At 44.3% G+C, this 27,773-nt stretch overlaps 1 protein-coding gene across 1 annotated transcript; it reads right to left on the reverse strand.

Moving 5' to 3' along the window:
- Positions 1-5,165: 5,165 nt before the first annotated feature.
- LOC147011922 (EH domain-containing protein 1-like) lies at positions 5,166-27,563 on the reverse strand. Its single transcript, XM_085857533.1, has 5 exons — positions 27,044-27,563; positions 26,362-26,459; positions 16,625-17,046; positions 13,985-14,146; positions 5,166-10,088 (listed from the first exon to the last, which is right to left on the reverse strand). Exons 1-5 carry the CDS (start codon positions 27,448-27,450, stop codon positions 9,444-9,446), a joined length of 1,734 nt encoding a protein of 577 aa, XP_085713659.1. The 5' UTR covers positions 27,451-27,563; the 3' UTR covers positions 5,166-9,443.
- Positions 27,564-27,773: the final 210 nt, after the last annotated feature.

Here is a 27,773-nt window from a genome sequence, read left to right on the forward strand (position 1 = left end):
GGTATGTTAATTCGCCTTGTATCAAAGTTTGGACAGGTGGAAATGCACCCTTAATACGTTGTATCACTTGCTTTACACATGAAAATACCACTTTGTCAAGGAGGTTTATTTCTGAAAATTATCTGTTGAAAGTTGTACCACTCATCTCATGGAAAACTCCTTGTACACATATCTGAAAAATATGGCATTGGGGGGTGCACGTAATCGCTGCAATTAATTTGATTTGGAAAAGCCACTTCGTATTCAGTGATTCACCATGAATGGTAACTATTATATGTCTCCAGGAAGTGGTATTTTCATAACATTTAAAAATAGCTGCTGGTCTGAATCAGATGGTTCATAGTCATAGTCAAAACACAAACATCTACAATTCCCTCTCCAACTCTTCAAAACAATACTCTCCAATACTCACCATAGCACACACTTCACTCAATACATTGTTGAAAAATCAGAGGACACAATCTCTTGAAGTGTTTTTCTATGTTTTATCCCCAATTTGAATTTATTTTTTTTTGAGGTATATTTTCACCTATGCAGTATTATGACTGTTGGATTCGCTATATATGCGAGATATCCCTTATTGTCAGGTTTTCTGTGTGTGTGTGTGTGTGTGTGTGTGTGTGTGTGTGTGTGTGTGTGTGTGTGTGTGTGTGTGTGTGTGTGTGTGTGTGTGTGTGTGTGTGTGTGTGTGTGTGTGTGTGTCTGCAACGCGAGGCTCCACAGCACGAAACAGCAAACCGATTTCGATGAAACTTTGCCAATATGGGCAATATGTGCCGGGAATGTGCGCGTTTGAATTTCGTTGCCTAGCAACCACCCGTTGCTGTGCAGCGGCCAAAAAACCGCGTACAGTATTTTCAATACTTGTCCTTCAGTTGTGAATGTGGAGATACGAGACTTCGGAATTAAACACTTCGAGATATTTAGAAAATTTTACTCGAGCCGATTTTTGATTGAGGTTTTATTTTTCAAATGGTAGTCCTTCAAAAATAGGGTGTCTATTTACCGTCATTTTTTATGAGGGGCTTAGGAAAATGGGCGGAGCTTTGGGAAAGTGGACGTGGTTGATGAAAAGTGGGAGTGGCGTAGGAAAGTGGGAGTGGCGTAGGAAAGTAGGCGTGGCTTATGAAAAAATATTGTGTGGCTCAGGAGGTGTGGTCAAACAAGAGCATTGAGAGATGTTTATCAGGTTTTCCATGTGTGTGTGTGTGTGTGTGTGTGTGTGTGTGTGTGTGTGTGTGTGTGTGTGTGTGTGTGTGTGTGTGTGTGTGTGTGTGTGTGTATGTGTGTGTGTGTGCACGCAACACTAGGCTCCACAGCACAAACCAGCAAACCGATTATTTTTCAAATGGTAGTTCTTCAAAAATAGGGTGTCTATTTACCGTCATTTTTTATGAGGAGTGCCAGTTGGAAAAATACGCAATAGGAAAAATCTTGCCAGGCAGGGGAACAATTGTATGTGAACCAATACGTCTTGGCAATGAATCTTCGTCGGTGGATCGGTCAGAATGAAAAGCATCGTATCCAGCGCTTCGATCCTTGCGAATCCCTCGTCGCCTACCGGCTTGTACAATAATTTTGTTTATATTTTTAAAAATTATTTAAGACTCATGGAGGTGATGCAACACAAATCATGCACAAACACATAAAAAGAAATACATCAGACAACTGACCTTGGGGAAAGTGAGTAACTTCCCAGAGAACTCTGGGTACTCATGACTAAGTGACTTTCTACACACAATCAGCAGGTCAATTAAGGAGGAATCCTGCTTCACCATGCGATGCCAACCCACAGGGTACAGGGTTTATTTATTTATTCATATGCCACCTGTGGTTACTTTGCTGTATCATTTTCTGGGGGCACAGCTGTGCTGCTGATGCAATGCCCCTGTTACCAGCATGCTGGTGCTCATTTTGTTGATCTTGGAAGATGACGGACTGAGTCAATCCTACCTGGTGATACTTCAATGGCCCGTCAGGGGCTTGAAGTCAACACCCTAAGATCTTAAGCTTAAGTCAACCACCTTAACTGTTCGGCCAACATCAGGCCTGGTACAGGGTTTATCATTGCTCTATCATCTAAATGCTGGACATCAAAGCAAGGAGGCAGCATAAACCATTTTCTTAAGTCTTTGGTCTGACCCTGCCAGGGTCAGAATGGAACACCGATTTTCAGACATGGAGAAGATGCCTTGACCTCGAACCTCAGAACAGATGCTTTGTCACAAGCCCAGAGCAAAAACATTATTCCAAACACAGGGCGGAGGCTATAACCATTATACCACGGAGTCTGGTTATATTTTGCGTTTCCAAAAGCATGTAGATTGCACAGAATCATTTTCTACGTCAGTTGCACTTTTTGTCTTGGGGGCCCGTTCAAGCTCCGCAGACATGATCGCACCTTCTCCCAGGGTCTCCAGCGAGACCCCGGGTACTCAGGGTAATACCGGTATGGTATTTCATCTCCAGGCATTATCATTGTAAATATTTCCATGAAACTTGGCAAAAATATTAAATAACTATCATATAAGACCTGTCGCTTTACTGCCGGACTTATCAAAAGATAGCATGTTCCGCTTCACAAACACATTGCATACCTATCTGTGATTCTCAATGAGAATGTAAAATGAAGCAAAACGTATGAAAAAATAATCTTCTATAACATGTAGTTGGTGTTGTTGCAGTCGTTGTGGCTGTGGTTGTTGTTGGTGTGCTCCTCTCGCATTATTTTACATTGCAGACAAAAGAAGAGCCATGTCGAAGCTTCTCGACATGCACTCATCAGGATGATCACAAGGACACTGGAAATAAGGACAAGCAATTTATGCTCACACACGATCACTGATTTATTTAAATCGGTGACGATGATCACAGTTGATGCCCTGTGTGAACTGGATAACCCCATACCTGATACGGGGCTTCAGTTGTCTCAAAACAAGCAAAGTATTTGTAAAAAATATTTTTGCTTCCAGACACTGGGTCTGAATGTGGCTTCAAGCATCCAAAGATGTACAGCAATGGAGGTTCGGGCCATAACCTGGCCAATCCAAGGGATAGTTTTCAGCACACTATGGACTACTACTACATGTGGTCACAACGCGAGTGATACTTACTACTCACACAACGCTCCCATCAAATTGGGAAGGTTGTAACATGCCTACAATACAATTAAACAATGTAACATGAGTTCAGTGCCAGTGTGATGCCAAGTACGTAGGCCATACATATGAAAGACTGGAGGAATGAATTAAGCAGCATGTTCCATTGGCAATTCGTAGTCGTCAAGCTAAATGTTGTGGACAACTAGTTCGTGCTTGCAAACAAACCAACTAAAATGCTGACTCAAAGTCATGACTCTGTGATTGGACAGCATTTGCTGAATGATCCAGTGTACTGAAAACGATTGCTTGTATTGGTTTCAGATCATGCTTGAAGCCACATTCATACACACAAAGTCCCATTCTTTGCAAGCAAAAATAACTTGTATAAATGCTTCGCTTTTTTTCAAGATAACTGCAGCACCGTGGAAAGTCAGGGTTGTCTGGTTCACTCAGTGCCTCACAACGGCAATCCTCCTCATCGACGTGAGCTAATCAGCGATCATGTGTGAGCATAAATTGCTTCTGTCTTTATTTCTGGTATCCTTGCAATTGTTCTGATGAGTGCATGTTGAAAATATATGTATATTCATGTCTAACAGCTTCCATGTCCATCATAGTTTATTCCAAAGGGTTTCTGCTGTCATAGGATAATAAACCAATACATTATGCTCCAAGTCTTCCGGTTCTGAGGTTCTGAAATGAGAATCGACTTCCGGTTCTGGGTTTGGAGCGTCGACAGGTCTTCTTCGGGGCTCTCTGCTGACAATCTCAGAGTTAAGTTTGCAGTCGTTATCTGTCCCGTTTTAACTGTTTATTTTCTCACTTACATGTTACTGTGTTCCTAGTTCGGTTTTGTTTCAAAAATCGTGCTATTTTGTCGACCTTGTCTGGCCGGGTGCTTGAGGCTTGAGGCCTACCGGTTCCCCTCGGTGTACGATCGTGTTTATTTGTTTTTTTCTCCCCATTACCTTCAATTTCTATCTTCCCCACTTTCCTAACGTCCCCTGTCCCTCCCAACTAATCACTCCATTTCTTATCTTAAATCAAAAAACAAACAAACAAAAAAAACGCTACCTTTCTCCTTGCACAATCATGAGTCTCGATTCTTCTTCTTCATCTCCTCTTCTTCTTCCTCTTCTTCTTCCTCCTCGATTTTTTTTTTTTTGACAACACTTCCATGACCTAATCTGTTGAAAACTCTCTCAAATAATAATAATGATAATAATAATAACAAAAACGATCTCTTATAATGCTTCATCTTCCTCTTTCATACGTGTGGTACTCTTTACTGTTTCAGAATGCACTACTCTTCTGCTATTTAATCAGACTGCTCTCAATTCGACCTTTCCTTCATACCTTGCCTAAAAAAATCCAACTGTAACAGCATTTCTTCTCTCCATTCTCTGAATTTGCCTTTACTGCATCCATCAATAATTGTGTTAATTCGCATAACTGACCTAAAAAGGTGGCAAAAAACCCCAGATTGCTATGAATGTTCGCTTTCCATCAACCCATTCTTTTTTTCCAACTTCAGTGCCAACTCACCCCTCTCACCCCTCACTCTCAAAGCAACCATCCCACTCTTCTCCCTCCAAGCCTCCCTCTCACCTCTCTCAAAAACTCCCCCCTCACCTTTCTCCCACCATTCATTCCCCTCACTCATCCTTCTCAAAGTTGCCCCCCCTCTCATTCACAAAGCTGCCTCCTTCCACTGCCCTCTCACCTCCATCTCTTCACTCACCCTTCTCAAATCCTCAACTGCCTTCTTCCCCCTCTCTTGTCCCCCCTCTCCCCCAGCACCACAGAGCCTTTTCTCCTCCTCATTCGGCCTCCTCCCCGAGTTATTCTGCAATCCCCCACACTCTTTCAACAACCCTCCTTACCCCCCTCGTCCCTTGTCCTACCCTCCCCCCACCCCCTGCTCCCAAAGCCTCTTCTCCTCCTCATTCGGCCTCTTCCCCGAGCTATTCTGCAATCCCCCACACTCTTTCAACAACCCTCCTTACCTCCCCCCTCATCCCTTGTCCTACCCTCCCCTCCCCTCCCCACCCCCTGCACCCAAAGCCTCCTCCCCTACCTCTTCATTAAAAGTGTGCACCTCAAATATCCGGGGCCTTCGCTCAAGCCTTTCAGATATTTCCATACAAGTTGCCACTGACAAACCAGACATAATCTGCCTAACAGAAACTTTCCTCCCCCAAGACGTGTCTGACTCCCAAGTATCTCTCCCTGGTTACTCCCTCCTCTGGTAGGACAGACCTGAGCCTCGTCCTGGTGGAGGAGTTGCTCTCTTCATCAAAGACTCTATTCCTCACTCTCCATGCACTGCCCTCACTCCCCCACACCCCCAGGAATACCTCTGGTTACGGCTTCACCTCCACTCCCACGTCATGTTTATATGTGTACTGTACCGTCCACCTAATAGTGATGACTCCATCTACAACTCACTATCTGAAAACATGGACCAACTTCTATCTTCTCATCCAAACTCTCTTTTCCTCATATGTGGGGACTTCAATTGTCATCATGCCAGTTGGCTTGGTGTGGGTACCTCTCTTACCTGTCATGGCACCTCAGCAAAATCTTTCTGCGACTCATTGGAACTGACTCAATCGGTCAACTTCCTTACCCGGATCTCAACCAATGGTACTCCATCTCTTCTGGATCTGATTTTGACAATATTTCCCTGACAATATCTGCTGCTCTTCCTCCGCTGCAATCGGTTCTTCTGACCATGTCCTTGTCAAAGTGGACATCTCTCTGGTTGTTATCAGAGAACCACCTCACCGCTGTCAAGTCTGGAATTTCACTCAAGCCGACTGGCAGGGTCTCCAAGCAGCCCTCAAACTTATAGACTGGTCTCCTGTCACTACTTTCTCAGACATCAACTCATCCTGGGAATTCTTTCAAAGAAACTTGCTCTCCCTCATGCACAGATTTATTCCTTCTCGTCTTCAGTTGTCCTACCCTTCCTCCCGCCCTTGGTTCACTGAAGCTTGTGGTGAGGCAGTTGTCCTGAAACAACGTGCCTTTGCCCTCATGGAAAGAAAACCCAACTGAGGGCAATCTCAGTTCCTTCCATAAAGCTTGGAACAAGTGTGTATCTACCCTCAAGAGAGCCAGAAAACAACATCCTTCTAATCTCAAGTCTGAACTCTCAAACCTCTCTCCCTCCTCAAAATCTTGGTGGCATCTAATAAAATCTGTTTCTGGTATATGTTCCCCCTCCATCCCCTCCCTTACCTCAAATGGCAGCACTGCTGATACTGCACATGAAAAAGCTGAATGCCTAAACTCGGTGTTTGCAGCTAAATCTTGTGTCCAAAACCCATCGCTTTCTCTACTCACCTTACCCAGTCGCACCCAACTGTCCCTGGACTCCGTGTCCTTTTCTCCTAACAAGGTGGAGAGCTTGCTGTCAAACCTCGACTCAGATTCTGCAACCGGTCCAGACGGCATCAGCCCACCTGTCTTTAAAACCTGCTGCTCTGCTCTTGCTCACCCTCTCTCTGTTCTATTCACCCTCTCATTTTCTCAAGGCCATCTGCCATCTGCTTGGAAATCAGCAAACATTACTGCCCTGTATAAAAAAGGTGCAAAAACAGATCCCTGCAACTATAGACCAATTAGCCTTCTCCCAATCATCAGCAAGGTGATGGAATCCATCATCGCTTCAGAAATTAAATCCTTCCTCTTCTCCAATGGCTTGATTTCCAATCTTCAATTTGGTTTCAGACCAGGTCACTCTACCCTGGATATGCTGCTTCTGCTCTCCCAACAATGGATGGAGGCCCTCAATGCCAGACAGGAAATCCGAGTCATATCCCTGGATATATCACGTGCTTTTGACAGTCTGGCACCCTGCCCTGCTCACCAAACTCTCTTCCTATGGTATCCAAGGCCATCTCCACTCATGGTTCGCAGACTTCCTCTCCTGTCGCAGTCACCGTGTGGCCCTTAATGGAGTTCTTTCATCCCCTCTTCCTGTCCAGGCTGGAGTTCCTCAAGGTAGCGTTCTGGGCCCTGTTCTTTTTCTGGTTTTCATCAATGAAATTTCTGACTCTCTGGAAAATCCTCTATATCTCTTTGCTGATGACTCCACCCTCTGCTGTACCATCGATCATCCCTCAGACCGGCAAGCAGCAGCTTCTTCGCTCACTGCAGATCTGGATAAAATCACAAACTGGTCCAACACGTGGAACATGTCTCTCAATCCGGATAAATCTCACACTCTCACTATGTCTCTTCGAAAGGATCGTTTAGAAAACCCACCCATCCACTTTCTCAACAATCCTCTGGAAGAAGTCCTTTCTTTCAAGCTTCTGGGTCTCACTATCTGCACTGACCTTTCCTGGGAAAGCCACATTTCAAACCTCGCCTCCATAGTCAGTCGCTGACTGGGAATCCTCCGTCATGCAAAGTCCTTCCTTGGCCCACCTGAGCTCCTGACCACTCACAAAGCTTTTGTCCACAGCCTGATGGAGTACTGCTCTCCCCTCTGGGCTGGTGCTCCTGCCTCCCACCTTTCTCGGCTTCATGCTGTGGAAACCAAGGCATTTTGGATCATTGGCATCTCCCGCATTGAGGTGGAGTCTTTGGGGCTCTCACTCAATCACCGCAGGTTGGTCGGTGGTCTTTCTGTCTTTTACCATCTCCTCTCCAGCCTCCCCCCCCCCCCGCTCTCTCTGCGATTTGTCCCCACCTCATTTCCACAGGGCGTTCAAGGTCCACCAACAACCCCCTTCTGGTAAAACTACCAAAATCACGAATCACTGCTCACCTTCACTCTTTCATTCCTCTTTTTCCCCACCTTTGGAATAAACTCCCTCACTCTATTCAATCTTCGCCATGTTCCCCATCCCATCCCCATCCTTCTCCCTTCCACAGTTCACCTAATGTGTCTGTTCCCCATTGTTTTGTCCCTTCCACTCCCACCCCTCTTGTCTCATGCCTCCTTGCTGTGAGTTGTGTGTTAGCTCTCATACGAGCCTCGACCAAAGTATACAAAAAATAAATAAATAAATAAATCCCATTCTTCCCTCCAGGCCTTCAAAACAGCTGTTCACCACCACCTCTTATCATCCCCCATCCAAATCCTCGATCTTTTCTGCCCCCGATAATCCACCCAAGCCCACCTCCTTCAAATTCCCTGCTTTCCTTCCTGAAAGTCGATTTCCATTGGCTTTGTTTGGGTCAAGTGGTAATCACAAAGAGGAACCCTGAAAAATGTAATCGTCTGTCGAATTAAAATTATTCATAAGATTTAATCAAGTCTGTATGTGCATCTCTAAAAAAAAAAACGTTACGCCATTTTTGAACAGCCCCATATTGGGGTTAAACATCCGTGAGCATGTGACGAATCAGCTCGTTCTGATATAATCGTGGCAGAGGCTGACATGGATGAGAGGTGTTGCGTTAATCTTTTAACAGCACATTAAATGTGTGCTTCTCAATTGGCCCGTTACCAGATTTTGTCACAGGTTGTGACCGCAGTGAGGTCATTCTTGTGATCTAACGGACACGACATTTTACAACTTTAAAATTTTTTGTTCCCAATAAATCGATTAGTACATTATAGCTTTCCAATGGTACCATTTTATACGCCCGATGTGTGTGTGTATATATATCGGGGCGTATTATGTGATACCGGTCGTCCGTCCGTCCGTCTGTCCATCCGTCCGTTCCTGTCCGCACTCTAACACACAAAGTTTTCAACTTTCACGTTTCATATTTGGTACATAGGTGGACTGTGGAGACGGTGTGTCGCGACATACGTTCGTCATCTAAAGTGGTTGCCATGGCAACCAGGATGCTGTTTTCCATGTAGTAGCACAATTCTACATATACTTTCTTGTTCGGGCGTGTATTGTGCTCACTTGTTATTATTCTATGACAGCAGGAACTCTTTATGCTTGGATAGGCATGAACTCCATAACCCCATCTTGAGAAATGACATACATGCACACAATGTTTGAGATGAATCAGTAAGTTGGTGTCCTAACATCGAAGTGAATAAATAAAGGAATGCGATTATTTACTCTGAAGCGTTACAATTGTTTGGAAAAAAAAATAAAAGTTCAGTAAAGACTAAAATGTAGAAACATAACAAAACTTGGTTGATTCACTTCAAGTCAGGCTCCAGACTTCCTGATCCCCCCTTGTATAATCTACCTTAAAACACATTTTGATTTTAATAAAATCTCTCACACTTTTATTATTCCTGGGTATTTCAAAAACTTCTTTCCAATTTTTTGCTTTGCAATAGTTTTGAAATTTTCTCACAAATAGTTAAAATTGTTATTTTCATTTGGTATTAGAATGGCATTTAATTGAAATTGCTATTTAGTGATCGCATTGGACAGGCTCGTTTGCGACGCTCTCAGCCGCCTTGACTTCCACACAGGACGCGGTGCTCTCAGCAGGCTGGCGAACCCGTTTGCTGGGTGGCACCAGGTGTATGGGCAAGCGGGTTGGTAATTCCTGCCCTTCAAGGCGTGCCCGCACAAGGAAGCTGGCAAGAGAAAACTCCTCAGAGTCCAACATTCCATCCCCATCGATGTCGGATAGACGCCAGATGCGACCAAGAACAGCATTGGGCAAGCGTGACTGGATCAGTATCAGTTTGGCACGGGAACCAGAAATCTTTCCATTGACAGGAGAAAGAGATGAAAACACTTTATCAAAGTCCGGTTTGTCTGCAGCCACGGCCCATGGTACATCCTTGCCTCTTTCACCTTCTTCATCCTCTTCTGCATTTTGTCCGTCATCGCTTTGTTCATCTTCTCCTCCTCTTCCCAACCATATGAAGGACTCATCAAAGCTTGAGAAGGCACCTCCAGTGATTATGGTAAGTTGCTTAGCAGAAGCTTGGCGATGGTGTGTCGTGAGCAGGACAGGCAAATCCTGGTTGAGCATTGTATTCAGGGAAGTGAGATGGGACTGACGCAAAGAGCGCACTGTCTTCGGTCCGAGTATCAGCAGCATAGCCTGCAGACAAATGGCAAGGGTCATTCAGGTTCAGTTTGTTTGTTTTTTGATCCAGAAAGTCATTTTCCACATAGTTTTGCTACCTTCCTCCCCCAAAAGTTAAACTTGTTTCTCTGCTTGCTTATGAACTTGTCTCAAAGAAAAATCTTTTACAAATATCATGGAATTATTTATATATTATATTATTCTTCAAAACTGACAATGTTCTTCTGAAAGTCATAGGTCAAATAAAAAATTCCAGTTGAAACCCTTTCCGATTGAAAGAATTGGTCAAAGGTGTTTCTATTTGCATGACAGCCAGGTGTTGTAAAGGCAGGAATGATGAAAAAGGTAGCAAATGTCAAGGGATGTGTCCAGGTGATGATGAGTGCATATGGAGGCTCAAAAACATGAAACGACCATTTTAGGCTTTGTTATGCATAGTTATTGAAACTGTGTGTTGCACGACTTTTAGTCTGTTTATGACACACACGTGTTTAAAAAAAAAAAAATTAACATGCTCTCTGCCATCAACAAAAAAAAACAAACATGTAGAATTGATAAAAGAATTGCTGAAGGAGAGGGAGATTGAGAGATTGGGACCATACTCTGTTCAGAGCGTTGGTGCTGCCTCAGCAGTCTCCTTGGCTATTGGACACAATCCTGGATGGGTCACCACTCCGACACAGGACACCAGCAAGCTGGCAATCATTTTGCCGACCTCGGAAGGATGACGGGCTGAGTTAACCCCACCTGGTATTAATTCAACAGCTGAGCAGGATTTGACCTCAGGACCCTCGTTTCCAAAGCCCACCACCCTAACCATTAAGCCAACACGAGGCATATTGTTGAAGGACTGTTCCAGCATTGATTCCAGGTGCCTTTTGGCACGAGGGATGTGCACAACACCTCAATGCAAGTTTCCACATCGCGTAATTGCCTCATGCAGTAATCATTCAGCACATGCAGCTCATGCACGTTTAGGTTTTTAGAAGTGACACGAGTAATTCTACGCCAACTCAAAACCGTCTTTCTGAGACACCAGCATGTGGATCATCCAAAAAAAACCAAAACGTTGATTACATTCTTCAACAATACAGTACAATGCCATGTCTGTCCGAAAATTATCGGAATCAAATCATTGGACACGTTCAAGCACAGTCTTCCATTTGCCATGTTGCAAGACTCTAATGTAAGGAGAGGAAGAAGATGTTATGAAGCCACGAGATCAGCAATAGATATGCCAAGAAGTGGACGTCCCAGAATAACGACCCCCCCCCCCACCCCACTCAGGAGCTAAACATTCCTTTAACCCATCTGTACAATCGGTTTGAAGCTGGCCACAGGACAGCAAACACTCCCTGGACCTCACAGGATAAGTGTCAACACCGTCTTGAGGCATATCCATACACATTTGCAGTAGTAAAATCAGCATGTCTGATGGACATGGAGGCAATGGGCAAGCGTTATGTTCAGTGAAAAAAAAAATCCAGGTTTCTCCTTGAAAGGCATGATGGCCATGCACGAGTCTACAGAAGACACAATGAGCGATATTCCCCAGTCTGTTTGAAGGAAGCCGCAAGTTTGGGATGTGTAAATGTAATGATGGGGGTGGTATTACTGAAACCTTTCACATCACCTTGATCCATATCCGTGGCAATCTGACGGTAAATCGATACATTAATTGTATCTATAAGCAACACGCGTTTCCTACCCTTCAACAACATGGACGAAGAATTATCTTTATGGACAATGCTCCTGCTCACAGATCTGATTTTAACAAGGAACGTTCTTGTCATTGCCAACATTAATGTCATGATGTGCTGGCCTGTCATTTCATCTCACTAGATTTACATCCAATTGAACATCTGTGGGATATCATTGATCGTTGTGTTTGAACCTTGCAAACATGGCCACAGACCCTCAACGAGCTGGAACAGGAGATGATTTGGGTGTGGAATAGCATTCCTCAGGCTCAGATTTAAGTACTTGTATATTCAAAGTGACGACGGTGCAATGCAGCGATTGCTGTCAGAGGTATACATTACTCGTTATTGAGATTGGTACTTCCACATTGGATCCCTATGTGAAAAATATTTGCCAGAACACAGCATTGCATGATTATGTCACAATGAAATGGACGTGCAATTAGTCGGAATTTATCTTTCTCAGAGGTTTGCACCTCATCTGTCGCATTATATCACACAAATAAATCCAATCAACAACAATTATGTGCTCAGGTCTTTTTTTATGGCAGAGAAACCATGAGACAAGTTGTTTCATTTAATGTTATAAATTAATGTCGAGCATTCAAAATATTTATAACTAGAACGGCACTTGATAGAGCACACACCTCCGCCAGGCTGAACAGTTTATGTTTTGTATCCCACTGATTGGCTGGATCTGGAACCGAAACTGAACCAAAATCTAATCAACTTGTTCTTATCACCAATCCATCTTATCCACCAAGTTTTGTCATAACTTGTCCACGAGGTTTTGAGATATCGTGCTATGTATCGTTTTTGGCTCTATCAATCAATGGTGAAGAATCACTTAAAAAATTCCAGTAGTCGGATCCGGATCTTCACCAAAATCTAATCAGCTCGTCCTTGTTACACACCCAACCTGTCCACCAAGTTTTATCCGGATCCGTTCACAACTTTTTGAGAAATCCTGTGGACAAACAAGCAGACAGAAAGGGGTGAAAACAACCTCCTTCACCTTCAGTGGCGGAGGTAATTAAAAACCTCGTATCCAGATTCCGATCTTCACCAAAATTGAATCATTTTGTTCTTGTGACACACCCAATGTGTCCACCAAGTTTCGTCCGAATCCGTCATCAACTTTTTGAGATACTGTAATATACAGTATATCGTTTTTGGCCCTATCTCTCAATGGTGAAGAATCGCTTTTAAAAATTTCTCGGATCCAGATCCAGATCTTCACCAAAATTTAATCAATTCGTCCTTGGCACACATTCAAATTGCCCACCAAATTTTGTCCGAATCCGTCCATAACCTTTTTGAGATATCCTGCTCACAGACAGACAAGCAAACAGACACATGGGGGTGAAAACACCTTCGGTGGCAGAGATAACAAAGTCCAGCGAAACATTGCATCAACTTTTTCTTTACTTTTGACTATTTCATGAAAATGTAAATCCCACTTTTTCACAATTTAAAAAAATAAAACTAGTGGGCCTGCCATAAAAAAAATTGGTCCATTGGACCAAATCTTCATTGGTCTTCACGTCTTTGCAGCATACTTTCCTGCTGCACTGATTACTCACACACGCGCACATCTCGTCCCTTTATAGCAGATGGCCAACAATTTATTGGATGATGCAAGAAAATGCATCCGATTCGAAAATTAATTTTACGCACAGTGGTCAAAAACAACCCATATGAAAGGATATACATTATATAACAATCAAATAGCAAAACACGTTCACCATAGAATCTGGTTTTGGGGGGATTAAAACACAGTAGAAATACCCTTGGATCCAGATGGGTATTTCTGCTGTGGATGGATCTGGATGGGTTAAAAAAAAAAAAAAACAACAGCAGAAATACCCATCATTTAACTTCAAAATGAAAACAAAAGAAGCCGCAGAGGGATTAACCTCTGAAATAAAGAAACAGATAAACCGCATTGATGAGACAACATTCAAATGGTGGCTACGAGTTTTTGTGATGCGAATGCATTTCTTTGGGAATTTTCGCTTGAATGGGATTGGTGCTCGGATAAAATGAAAGGTATAAATAAATCAATGAACTCCACCATAACAAGGGCAGTTACATGGTCAACATTATGACTTTGGGTGAACATGAGCAAGACCTAATAACAAACAGCTTTGTAAGATTAAGTGAATACATGATGTCTTATTGGTGCATGTCATGTGGGTGTAGATAACACACCTTCATGGAGTTTATGTTAGGGAGATCTCCTGGCCATATATGCTGTTCACAGCACACTCGAACACAGGTCTCATCAAAATGTGACATAAGCTCTTGCCAATAAGCCTCAGAGCCCGAGTAGGGTAATGCTGCGTGCAATGTATGCATCAACATTGCGTGAGCCTGTGTAGACAAGGGAGATCGCAAAAGGACCTGACATATGCAAAAAAGAGAAAAAAAAAATTTGACCACCTGACCACCACCCCTCCCACCCCCATGGTGCAGTATGTACTTGTCATATGTCCAACCACCTGAAGCTTTAATTTTTTTTTTGAATCCCATATATGAAAATCAATCTTGAAAAGAAGTTTCCAAACCAGGTCAAAAACTTGTACAATCCTACAATTTTCTGACTCTAATGAAACGATTGTTCTCAACCATCGTAAATGTTGGGCCAGAGATAAAAATTTGAGGGTTTTGAATTAGTGCCCAGTCTCTGCAGTCTATGTGTAGTAAGGTGGTATAAATCACTTCCTTTCCACATAAAGACTGCTGCTTGAGAATTCTAAACCACCTGGTTGGGTGCCAAGGATATATCATCCTAGTTGGCAGGTGTGGAACAAGCTGACTGGTTACGATGCATTAAAATCAGTCAAGTTGTTGGAGGTAAGTCAAAACTTCTGGCTTATTCGGCTTCCAGGTGAATGGGATTTTCCATCATCTTGGATGCAAGGATATTTATGGCAGTGAGCCAAAAAAAAAACTGATTGGATAAGTTGGAATCGGAAAATTTATTCTCCAGTTATTATGGTTACAATGATTGTTGTTTGTCCAATCTGCAGTCTCACCGAACAGCTAAGATGGCGTTGTTATCATGCAGGATTACAGTGATTATAGTGATTTCGACAGCTGCGATTTTGATGATTGTGAAGAAGTTATGATTATGATCATGATTGTAGCACAGGCGTGATGGGCTGAATGACCTCATCCTGCATCAAAGTTTCTTGTTGTTGATCCTTGCTGATAATAATAATAATAATAATAATAATGGATAAGCCAACGATTACGATTACATCGCTGATTATATGTACTCCTCATTAAGAAAACATCGACTTTAAAATGCGAGATAAACTATTGGTTCAGAGATCTTAGTAATGTGTCGGCAAATCTTACAATTGAGGAAACAAACACAACATCAGGAAATTGGATGTGCGGCGCTTGATGTTAAACTTTATCATTACCTCAATTGGGCGATCGTGTAAAATTAATGTGCGAATCAAGTCTCCTACAGAATCTGTATTCATCTGCACACATACCTGCACACATACCTGCACACACCCCATCAATGGCTTCTATAAATTGGGCACCCATCTGGTACGTCAATTGAGGAGGCGAGGACCAAAGTGAGTTCGCTCACACCATCGGGATGGTTCAAGGGGGCATAACTCAGACTTGTTGTGGTTTCCCAATGCAACGTTCATTGAATTGTCATTTCTAGGAATTGACAAGGTAATGTCATACTGGACTGTTCATGGAGAGACGTACTCTTGGCTGCCCAAAGCTTTAACCGCTCTTGAAGAGCATTACATCATCACTGTTGCAAGAAGGAACCACTTTTCCACAGCACAATCTCCAGAATGAACTTTAAAGAGTAAACAAGAATCAAATGTTGACCTAGATAGTTTGGAACAGGCTTCATGCCAGTGATAAGGCAACTAGAAGATCACTGCTCCACAGTCATTGAACACAGCAACATCAACAGCAGAACATGCAATGGGCAACGCGACCTGACAACACTGTAGGGTGAACCGTTGACACCATGTACTTTTTACTGACGAGTCGATTCTATTTAGACTTCAATGATGGACATGCTAGAATCTCGAGATCAGGTGTGGAGTGATTTGATAACTGTGCCATTAAATCAGTGTTATCGGTTTGGTGGGGGAAGCCTGATAATAAAGCAACCCAGAAAAGCTACACAAGGTAAGCCCTTTGCATTTATCAGTGGACCCCAAAGTTAAGAAGTTAGACAGGAAAAAAAAACATGGCTGTCTGAAAGGAGCATCCAAATTGGCAACTTTGCCAGCCATCAAATGATAGACAAGTTTATATTGGCAGAAATTGCTTCAATACCAATTGACCACATTTGATCCCCAAACAAGCTTGGACACGTCTTCTCATCAACCAAATCGGATGATCCAGATCTCTCTGTGGATCGCTGTGCCTTTCTTTGATCAGGAACAGTGCCAGTGGATCAAGAGACTGTGGGCAAACGGCGACTGCAAAAAAAAAAAAACCTCCTGAGGATATACCAAACATGTTCAGTCCGACCGAGGTCTGGAGATCATGCAAGCCAGACAATTCAAGTTATGTTATGATCTTGAAGTGCACCATCAACAAAATGTGCATGGCGTGGAAGGGCGTTTATTCATTAAAATTAAGGTGGGACCTTGCTGTTGGGCCAGACAACTACAAGCATGCTGCCATCCTTGTGTTTGTCTGTGCAGTGCACAGATAAATGTCCTGCTCCTCTTAAACGAGTTGAGAATATGAATGAACACAGTTCAAAGTACCAAAAAAAACAAAGAAAACGACACAAGCCTTGAAAGCTTTTTTGGAAAAAATAATTATGAGGAGTATACATAAGTAACACTCACGTACTCGAACCAGCCTTGCCCTACGTCCAAGATCGGCGAAGCGTCGTAGACAGGCACCCCGGGGTAATACACGCAGATCACGGAGCAACGCACGCTCGTCGGTCTCCAGGAGGTTCCGCTGTTCAGCTGAGCGCAAGGGCTCCCCCCAGAATGAGCCCACATGAATGCGTGGGGACTCAGCGACTGCAGGGCCCACGGCACGTCCCAAGCACCATGTGAGGGCGCCATAAGCTCGCAGGAGTTCGTGCGCACTTAGGAGATCTGACTTATTGAGGAGGACACGGAGTTTGGCTCGGTGGTGCCGGCGGAGTGAACGCAGCATCATTGACAGCTCGGCAGAAAAGTCCAGGCGTTGCGCATCCACCATTAACAAAATGCGATCAGCTCTCGAGGCTAGGCTAAGGAGCACTTCAGGGAGATCATACCCTAAGATGGAAAAGAAGAGGTACAGTGAGATAAAGTGGGGGTGGGGATGTTCGAGGTTGAAATCAAGCCAGAATGCTGAACTCCATTCTATGTTCCAGAAGCAGAGCCAAATTTGTGAATTACATGATGATATAATGAGGCATATTGTTTTTGTCAGCACGAAAGGCTTCAAGGGGAATGCCTTTGGAAAAGGAGTAGAACATTGTGTGCTGCACCCACAACTATATCGTGATGTTTTGTTCTTGGATGCCCGATGCAGAGCGTCGGCACTACCGAAGCAGTTTCTTGGTAAGGGTTATACTGTGTGGTTTTTCCATTGCTTTCACAGAAGTAGTTAGGGAAGGAATTTGGAATTTGGCCAGGGTTCCGGCGATAGCTCATCTACTCTTTGAGGACACCGTGGGATCTTTAACGTCCAGAAACTAATGCCAGCAGATGGGACGCACAGTTTAAAGTCCATCCGACGGACGACACACATTTATGAAGCACCAGGATGACAATATATAGCTGGGTCAGGATTCGAGCCAAAGCTCGACAGCTGGGAGGCAAGTGTGCAAACTATACCTCGAGGCCATCCTGCTGGCATTGTTCAACATTAACAAACTCTCACAATGATTTCAGAATTCAGTCAAACTCACAACCATGACTGTAATTCAGTTTGCTCTCTGCCCTTGCTCATAACAATATCCTATGCAGACTGTATGTGGGATAGATGAGAGAGATTGAGAAAGGGGAACTCGATACATTTGAGCCACATTTGCACAAAACGAGCATTTGGTTTCTGTAGAAAGTTTGACGATGAGTGTTGTCAATGAGATGGCAACGTATGTACATAACATTGTCCTTCATACAGGAACAAACTATACATTATAGTTGTGAAAATCAGGTTGTAATTAGGAAGATCCATAATTAAAAACTGAAGGAATCACTTACAAGTACAGGAGCTGACAGGTAACTCAATAGGCAAGGCTCAAGTTTGTTGTTATGACTGAGCTGTTGCAAAAGCTCTGTTGTTGCATAAGTAGAAGCAATAAAGGCTCTGCTGGCTAAACAGTTGAATAAGCTCTGCCTAGAAGGCATAAGCTGAGCAGCCCCCTGCAGTCCATAGGATTGTACTGCAACGAACACAGGAAGAAAACTAAATTCTCAATTTTATAGACCACTCTGCCCCAGAGAGAGAACATCTTGATGTATTGTCATGTGAGGTTTGACCATTTCACTCCAGGGAGACCTTCTGCTACACATTGATGAAGGCCAACAAGCCCAAAACGTGTGTCCGTGGATGTTCCCTCGACGAGAACATCAGTTGCGCTCATCTAAATGGGCAGCCGGGAAGTTCGACAATGAGTTGGTAGAGGTATAGCAGTGTGTGATACCCACAGTGCAAAGTAAGGTCCCAGTTCAAGGGGTTCCCCAATCCTGGATTCGCCATTTATCTTGGTCCACCTCCCAGCACTATAACAAGCCCCCTTTTGTTGTATCCTCGCCTGAGGCGGTCACTCATTGGCATTCCTTGGGTTTCCATGGATACCAGGGGTCCTCCTTCCCCATGGCCAACAGATCCTATCCCTATTCCATGCTGGACTATGATAACAACAACCTGACTGATTTGACTCCTCGTCTCACGCTGGGCTAGTTGTGGTGAGACATGTCAGAGCTCCACTCTGCCTCTCTCCTCAAGAGCCTGATCCACATGCGGACATGCAAAATTTTACACACACACACACACACACACACACACACACACACACACACACACACACACACACACACACACACACACACACACACACACACACACACACACACACACACACACACACACACACACACACACACACACACACACACACCTCCCTCTCACTGGCTGCCATTCATTTCACCTACATCTATCATACTTGTTAGTTGCTTTTCCTCACAAGACTAAACACAACCCAAGGGATGTTGATCCTACATTTCAATACACATCACAGAACTACAATTTAACCCCTTCCACTTGGTCCACGTGCTGGCCCTCATGGTCACTCGTACCAATTCCAAAACTCACCTGCATTCTCCCAAAGTAAAGCATGGCAAGTTGTGGCAGTGGGAAAAGGTAAATTTAGCATCAATGAAATCCATCACTTGGGAAGTTGGTCAATACAAGCAGCACCTGTTGCAGCCATTCCTCTCATATACAAGCCAATCATTCCCAGTACTCTTCTTCCCAAGCATAAGGGCCCTTTAGATGATGGCTACATGGGAAAGCTTATGCGGACTTCTCTGAGCCTTATCCAACCACATTTTCAATCTCGTGTTGAAACGTTCCACAGATACTCTGGTTAGTCGTCCGGTGGTGATATTCAAACCTGGTCCATATACATTGTTACCGATCTGGGGTTCGGGGTTTGCCATGAGGGCAAACTCCTTGAACTCCTCCAAACCTCCGGTCCTGCAGGCCGACGTGGATAACTCTATGGCTCGGTGGCTGATGAAGCAACCATGAACATCAATCAGACGGCCAAACCTGCCAGTGTTTCTTTTCTCAGTTGCTCTCTGTGTCTCTGGCCTCCATTTTCATGGTGGTGCCTTGTCTCTTTCTGTACAGTATGGGCTGATTTGCTCTTCTTGCGATGTTGTTTTCCCATTACGAGCAGTGAAGTGTGTGTGTGTGTGTGTGTGTGTGTGTGTGTGTGTGTGTGTGTGTGTGTGTGTGTGTGTGTGTGTGTGTGTGTGTGTGTGTGTGTGTGTTGTTGCAGGCCGGCGGAGTTGGGTGAGAAGACCATGAGGTGGGGGAAGCTACGTTGATTCCCACCAGATCCCTGGAATTGTAGGCTGTCGCTCAAGGAGAATTCCGTGACGCGGCGGGTCACTTAACCGACTGTGGACACCAATAACTCAACCGCGTGACCTAGGGTCCTCCCGTCTATGGAAACGGGTTACCTAATTAACCACATGGTTTGATTATGGGGAACCACGCCCTTGGTACACCTTGTCCGAACCGGATCGGATCACCTCTCCGGATCGGATGCAGCCGAGTGACACTGCCAAGGACGTACCGGCTGGAGCTTGGTTTTTCAAACCTGGGGGCGCGACCCCAAGTGGGGTCGCCGAGCAAATTTCGTGGGGTCGTGGGTGTCTGCTTGCAGCGGAAAAAAAATACATTTTTTCTATTTTCGCTCGGTGTTCGCTTTTACGGGATATAATATAAACGGTTCGTTCAAAGTATGGGAACCGGCGCAACATGATGCTTGGAATGGGATCCAGCCGATGTGTGGGCTCGCTGAAGGGCGGTTCATTTTGGCGGGAAATTAGTGGTTTGATCCACGGCCTCTCAGACTCAGACTCTGACTATATCATTAACGTCTATTCACGTCTCCACGTATGACTCGAGACCTAATTTGTGATGACAGCACCAGCCACCAGCAAATCTCGAGAACGTTCTGACCGGAATAAATTTCTGGACCTTGGATTTTACTACGTGGTGGATAAAAGTGGGGCACAGAGGCCTCAGTGTGTGATTTGTTTCGAAGTGCTTTCTACGGAGTCGATGAAACAAAATAAGTTGCAGAGGCATTTGACTACAAAACATGCGCCTTATCAGGATAAGGAGAGAGCGTTCGAGAGGAAACTTCTTGCACTCAAGAATACGCGTCTTGACAGAGAGGGTACATGCCATCAGACCAATTCTCAGGCATTAGAGGCCTCGTATCGAGTGTCGCTCCATGTTGCCAAGACTAAAAAGCCTCACTCCATTGCGGAAGAACTCGTGCTGCCATGTGCAAAGGACATGGTATCTCTGATGGTTGGGGAGGAAGCAGCGAAGAAACTGGCAGTTATACCCCTCTCTGACAACACCATCCAACGCAGAATTGAAGATACGAGTCTGGACGTAACGGCTCAGGTCGTACAGAAGATCAAGGAATCACCGTGGCACACCATACAGTTGGACGAGTCCACTGATATCGCATCGTACGCACAACTCATCATCTAGGTCCGCTTCATCAAGGCTGATAACTTTGTCGATGAGCCTCTGCTCATCAAACCATTGGAGGCCACCACCAAAGGCGAGGACATTTTTGGGAAAGTAGAGCAGTTTTATCGTGACCATGATCTGGACTTCGGAATGTTGCTCGGTTCTACAACAGACGGTGCGCCAGCAATGTTAGGAGCGCGTTCTGGATTCAAGGCTAAATTGCTTGAGGTGGCTCCTCAGACCTCCATGGTACACTGCATGATTCACCGAGAAGCGCTCGCCTCTCGTACTTTGCCAGAAACCTTGCAGAGCATGCTCTCAGAAGTCGTAAAAATGGTGAATCACATCAAATCGAGCGCCCTCAACACTAGGTTATTCAGGCTATTCTGCCAAGAGATGGACGCCGACCAGAAGAATTTACAATTCTACACTCAAGTCAGATGGTTATCTCGAGGAAACCTTCTTCTGCGCGTTTACGAGCTCAAAGATGAACTGAAGGAGTTCCTACGCACACAAGGGAAAACGGCATGGGTAGCGCTGCTTGAGTCAGACTATTGGCTGTCAGAACTGTGCTATCTCGTTGACATCTTTGAATGTTTCAATGTCCTCAACCGCTCCCTCCAAGGCAAAGACGCCAACCTCATGATTTTTCACGACAAAATGAGCGGATTTCTGGCGACTCTAAAATTACTGGCAGACAAAGCAACTGTTAAGCGCTTCAGCCTTTTCCTCCGTCTGGTGGAGCATCTAACGACCTGCCAGTACGATGATACTGAGCTCGGCAGTCTTTCTGGGGAGACAACACGTTACCTTCGGTCGCTCATTGAACAGTTCGAGCACTATTTCCCTGAGCTGGATGTGCAGTCCTTTTCTATGGTTCGGGACCCTTTCACGGCTCCACTGGACTTGATTGCTGATGAAGATGATACAGCACAGGAAGAGCTTGTACAGCTCCAGCAGGATTCAGGAGCTCAGGCTCTTGCGCGGACGAATTCGTTGTCGACATTCTGGTGCAAAATGCTGCCGTCGTACCCGACCCTGTCACGGCGCGCCATTAAGGTTCTCATGCCATATCCTTCATCATACTTTTGTGAGCAGTCGTTCTCCACCATGGTGGTGATTAAAACAAAGTACAGAAATCGCCTAGAAATGGAGCACGATATGATCCTGGCATTGTCATCTACTTCTCCACGAATAGAGAAGTTGGTTTCTGAAAAACAGTTTCTCATCCTTCTCACTGATATATCTAAATGTCATTCGGACTAAACTTCTGAAACATGCAACTGCACTATTTGGATACTGTCGGCTATTCTCCGTTTACTCGTCCATGAAAACATGACGATGGTGAATAAAGTAAACAGTAAATGTTCTTGTGTCATATGAAATCTTATCTTGTATATTATGAATTGGGTTTTGAATCTTTTTGGTCGTGTTATGTAGAGAGGTTCTGAAATTGGGTCGCCACTAAAAAAAAGTTTAAAAACCACTGGACTCGAGGGAACGGATCGTTGGGAATAAAGACCCTGCTAAACTTAGATGTGAACCATGCTGGACCAATGAGAGAAAAGACAAAGGTGAGCTGGGAACATTCCTAATGACAATTATTTATTAACAAGCAAGTGAGGAAAAGTATGTGGCTCGACAAAGATTTATTGGGTATGTGACGCAGGGAAAGAGGAGAGAGAATGTGGTGCGACAATAATACAAGTAACCTACTAAAGCAGGCACAGTGCAAACTTGACGTGAGATTAATAACAGTAACAACTAGAGGGGGGGCACTCGGTAGAGAGCAAACCCTCCGCCGCCAATACTGCTAGGTCACTCAAGTGAACCTGATATCCTATTCATTCAATTTGACGTCAACAGTGCTCACAGAGTTATAGTTTGCAACTTTCCCTTTTACATACTCAATTAATTCGGCATAACTAGATTCCTTGAGACAGAAATTGATTTTACGTGGGTATATCCACCTGAAGTTCCAAAATCAGCCGCAATTATAATTTTGGCATTTTTTTTTGTTGGAAATCACTTGTAACATGTAGAAATGCAAAAAATAAAAATAAAAAAAATCTAAATTTTGTTGAAAAAAGTTGCATTTTTTTTTTCTCTAACAATTTTTTTGGGGGTTGGAAATCACTTAAAACATGTAGAAATGCAAAAAAAACATTTCCCTTTTTTGGGGGGGGGGTAATTATTTTTTGGGGGGGTAATTATTTTGGGGGGTGGAAATCACTTAAAACATGTAAAATGCAAAAAAAAAATTTTCTCAAACAATTTTTTTTTGGGGGGGGGTTGGACATCACTTAAAATATGTAGAAATGCAAAAAAATATTTTTTCTCTAAATTTTTTTGGGGGGGGGAATTTTTGGGGGGGTTTTGTAAATCATTTAAAACATGTAGAAATGCAAAAAAAAAAAAACTTCTCTAACAATTTTTTGGGGGCGGGGGTAACAATTTTTTTTGGGGGGGGTTGGAAATCACTGAAAACATGTAGAAATGCAAAAAAAAAAAAAATTCTCTCTAACAATTTTTTTGGGGGGAGGGGCCCAAGCCCAAAATTTAATGGCATGATCCTTGGACCATACCTAACACCCCCCACCAAGTTTCGTCGAAATCCGTCGAGGAGTTTTTCCATAATACTGTTCACAAACAAACAAACAAACAGAAGGGTGAAAGCAGTAACCTCCAAACATCTTCGAAGATGGCGGAGGTTAATAATACTCTTCTGCAGGCTAACTTAACAGACAGGCCCGAGCACACTCAGACACACAGAAAAAGAAACCCCAATGAGAAGGGACTTTTGCAGCCAGGGAGGGAGGGGGTTGAGGTTATGCTCTCGGTACCTGGGCGTTTCAGGGGAGGAGATGCTCCGTGGTGCGGTACCCGACAGTAGTCGCGTTTTCTGGCCACAGCCGCACGTGTGGAGATCGTGTTGTGAAGGAGGAGCTTGAGTGGAGAAGGGCGGAGTCCAGAGGGCGAGGGTGGAGCAGTAGGCGGGACCAGGCAGGAGAAGTCGAGAAGCAGGAGTCGAGGTCGTGTGGGCGGAGACGAGGAACAGGAGGCGATTCGTCGACGTCGTGTGGGCGGAGACTAGGAACAGGAGGTGATTTGTCGAGGTCGTGTGGGCGGAGACGAGGAACAGGAGGCGATTCGTCGACGTCGTGTGGGCGGAGACTAGGAACAGGAGGTGATTTGTCGAGGTCGTGTGGGCGGAGACGAGGAACAGGAGGCGGGCCGTCGAGGCGAGATGTGGGTGGAGCCGAGAGACAGGAACACTCCGCGTGGAAACACCCAAACCGAACACGCACTTCAATTCCCTCACACGGAGGATTTCTCCGTCCTTTATAGAGCTCGGGGGAGGGGCCATGCCGAATCCAACGTCATCACCGGAGTCGGGCGCTCCGACTGGCTCCGACCCCTCACGTGGTCCGCCAGCCTGGGCCGGGTTTCAGGCAGACGCTGGTGCAGCCCGTCCATCTTGCTGCCAAAGCGTACGTGACTCGCCACACATGTCGGGTTTCGGGTAGACGTTGATGCACGGTTATGGTAGACGAGACGAGGGGGCAAGCAGGCAGATTTACCTCAGAAAAGAAGAGAAAAAGAGTGGGGATAAAATAAAAGGGGAAAATGATTTAATAATCCTGACTATTAGACCTTCGCAACGCTCTCCCGGTTGTGCCACGAGACAAAGGGTAGGGGACTATCTCCACGTACAATAATGGGATAACTGTCTCGGGACACTTATCTATTGTATGTGTGGTGAATTGAAGGTCGTGACGTGCGATCACATGTTGCACGGCTCGAGCACGGAATAGATAAAGCTAAGGTTCTGCTCGGTCGGGGTGATTGTCCCAGGGGCATTGTCGTTTACGGCGGCGGTTCACTTGGTGCTCGTTGAATGGTGAGAATTGAGAGTATATCGGACTCCGGGCTTATACTGATTTATTTTGCGGTGATTAGTTGCACGTGTATACCTTACTGCTTATGTACTCCTTGCTGCGCCTGTATTCCCTGGTGTGCCCGTAGAAGCGGCTTCAATCAAATGGAATAAAGCCTACACTCTGAAGGTTCTTCTCTCGCTTTCATTTCAATATGCACGTGGTTCTGAGAACCGCAACAATTATATATATATATATATATATATATATATATATATATATATATATATATATATATATATATATATATATATATATATATATATATATACACACACACACACACACACACACACACACACACACACACACACACAAGGGGGACGTGCTTACATATTGTAAGCAATAACGAGCCATGCTTTCCCATTGCCTTGGGTCACTCACCTGAATTAGTTTTTTTCATTTATTTATTTATCTTATTTACTGACCCTTTCTGACAGTTCTGTAATCCCCCCCCCCCCCCAGGTGTACTGGCTTCGATGCCCACCTACACGTTAAATTTCAGCTTTCTACCTCACCCAGATGGGTACCAAACATGAATATCAGTGAGTGAGTGAGTTAGTGGTTAGAAAGATACACATATACATATACATACATATACATATATAACACATGAGGCATGTTGCTGCTTTTCTCTTCTCCATAACCCTTATGAAGAAATAATTTAATTCTTAAAGATCGTTTTATTACTCTTGTTTTGCAGTTTCAATATCTTATCCAATTTCACGTCGTTTCAGAGTCCACCGAAGGAACTTTGTCACATGAGTTGATATTTGCACTCGTAGTTTCAATCCTGCAGTGAAGCACCTCACAGTGTTGAAGAGTGGTGTTAATGAAATTTGCAAGATGCAGCATTTTAGTACCCAAGTGTCAAGAGAGCATAACTCTCACCAATTTCCCCCCTCCCCTCATGTCCAAGAAACATTGCGGCTAACAGGAAAACAATAACCCAAGAGTTTACAAAATCCATCCAAGTACTCCGATTTCCTGCTCCCTATATACAGTATCTATTTGTTCCTTTGTGTTTGTGAAATTCATTCGGATATATGACGTCTTATCCTTCTGATCATTTAATGGTGGCAGAGCATCGGTCTAATTTGTCATCAGACAACTATTTGTGGAGGTGTGAGTGAGTGAGAACCATGTGTCTGATGCAGATATCGGTCATTTATCCAAAAGGGGTAGTGTGCAATGGCCACGAGCATATTCACAAGTTTATTTTAATACCATTTAGAAGCAGTACTGTGTTGGACTTCATGCCCTCATCAGGAAGACAACTGGTGTGCTCATGGTGCAGATGACATATCACTAGTGAGAGGAAAATATATCCTTCACGGACCACAGACTACCGATATTTGATATCGTCGTGCGGGTTTCAAACATTGTACCAGCAGTTATGGAAAAGTGAATGTCATGACATACCTCGTGGAGAAATTGGACCATCTCCTGCCACAATTCCCGGTGTATCCACAAACGTGATGGCCTTCAGCACTGGACATGGCAACTGAGCGCACACCAACCTGCCATGAGCAATTGTATATTAATGATAATAATTGTGGTAATAATAAATAAATTCTTCAATGTCTGAGCCTTATCGATAAAGGTGGTTATTAGTCCCTCCAGGTTTCACCAGAGGGGACTATAGGTTTGCTCTCTGTCCGTCTGCCCATCCCACCTGTGGTTTTTCGGATTATTTTTGTCGCGTACCCTCTAACATATTCAACTGAAACTTGGTGCATATCTTTCGTATGATAAGTTACAGAACATGTTTGAGTTTCAGGGAGTTTCGTCAATGTTTCACAGAGTTGTGCCCTTTTGAAATATCACACCGGTAGGGGAAGTATTGCAAAGCACTCTTGCTCTTGTTACTTTTGACACTGGGTCAGCAACATATGTGCGTTTCTTTTCTGCAGATTGCCACAGAGCCTTAAATTTCTCAATACATGTATATATTTTTTCTAAAAAAAAAAAATTTTTCAACTGATTGATGATCATCATATGTTGTATTCTCAAACTGAATCATTTTCATTTCATCATCATCATTATCATATTCTTCAAGATTTTTCTCTCAACATCCTTTCCTTTTCCTCCTCTTGCTGGGTACCTGCTGAGAAATGCACTCCCAAACGACCCAAGAGAAGCGAGTGGGAGGCTCGGCTCCAACACCACCGTGTGTCCTGGTAGAATAACGGCTCTGGGGCCGTAGCTTACGATGGTCACTGCATCTGTCCCGTGACCTGGTGCCGACCGCAGCCCTGGATAATCCTCTTGCAGAAGATAACGTAGAAATGAGGTCTTTCCGGCTCCGGGTGGTCCGAGAAGCAGCACAAGTGACTTGGACCCAAAGTCTGCTTGGTGCAGGGAGGGTCCGTGGAATGCATGGAAAGAACTAGCTTTTTCGAGCGGCAGGAGCTTTTCCTGATAGAGCGACCACAAAGCCTCCTGGAACGAGGGCCCACAAGCTCCTTGTTCATTTATAGCTGCATCACCTGGCTTTTTGCGCCCCCACATGATCAGATTGTAGTGTCAATGTTGTGCTGGGTAGTTTCTCGTTCTGATCTGAATTTCCCGATGGAGATGCAGATGAGCTGCAAAGGTTCGTCAAAGTTCTCTCACTAGCTGTTCTCTCAACCTTTTATGAAACAAGGGAGGAGTAAGGGTGGGGACTTTGAGAAGAGAGGGGGGTGCTCTGTTGGAGCAAAATTAGGGTGGGGTGGTACAACATTGGGCAGCACATTATGCTTCTTACTACTACTTTAATATAGATTGAATAATAGAAACCTGAAAATGTGCTTTGCACTTTTTGAGTGTGATCCTCATCGAGGGAAGATCAG

The sequence above is a fragment of the Eptatretus burgeri genome, chromosome 15 (genome assembly GCF_056783735.1).
Source record: "Eptatretus burgeri isolate ZD-2024b chromosome 15, Ebu_testis_v1, whole genome shotgun sequence".
Classification (NCBI taxonomy): domain Eukaryota; kingdom Metazoa; phylum Chordata; class Myxini; order Myxiniformes; family Myxinidae; genus Eptatretus; species Eptatretus burgeri.

What these genes read in the sequence shown, in the direction of transcription:
- LOC147011922 (XM_085857533.1), bottom strand. Translation starts at nt 27,450, where the DNA reads ATGTGGGGGCGCAAAAAGCCAGGTGATGCAGCTATAAATGAACAAGGA. An exon ending in GTAGGGCAAGGCTGGTTCGA is followed by an intron (nt 14,147 to 16,624) that starts GTACGTGAGTGT and finishes TTGTCTACACAG; the next exon opens with GCTCACGCAATGTTGATGCA. An exon ending in CTAACATAAACTCCATGAAG is followed by an intron (nt 10,089 to 13,984) that starts GTGTGTTATCTA and finishes ATTTGTCTGCAG; the next exon opens with GCTATGCTGCTGATACTCGG.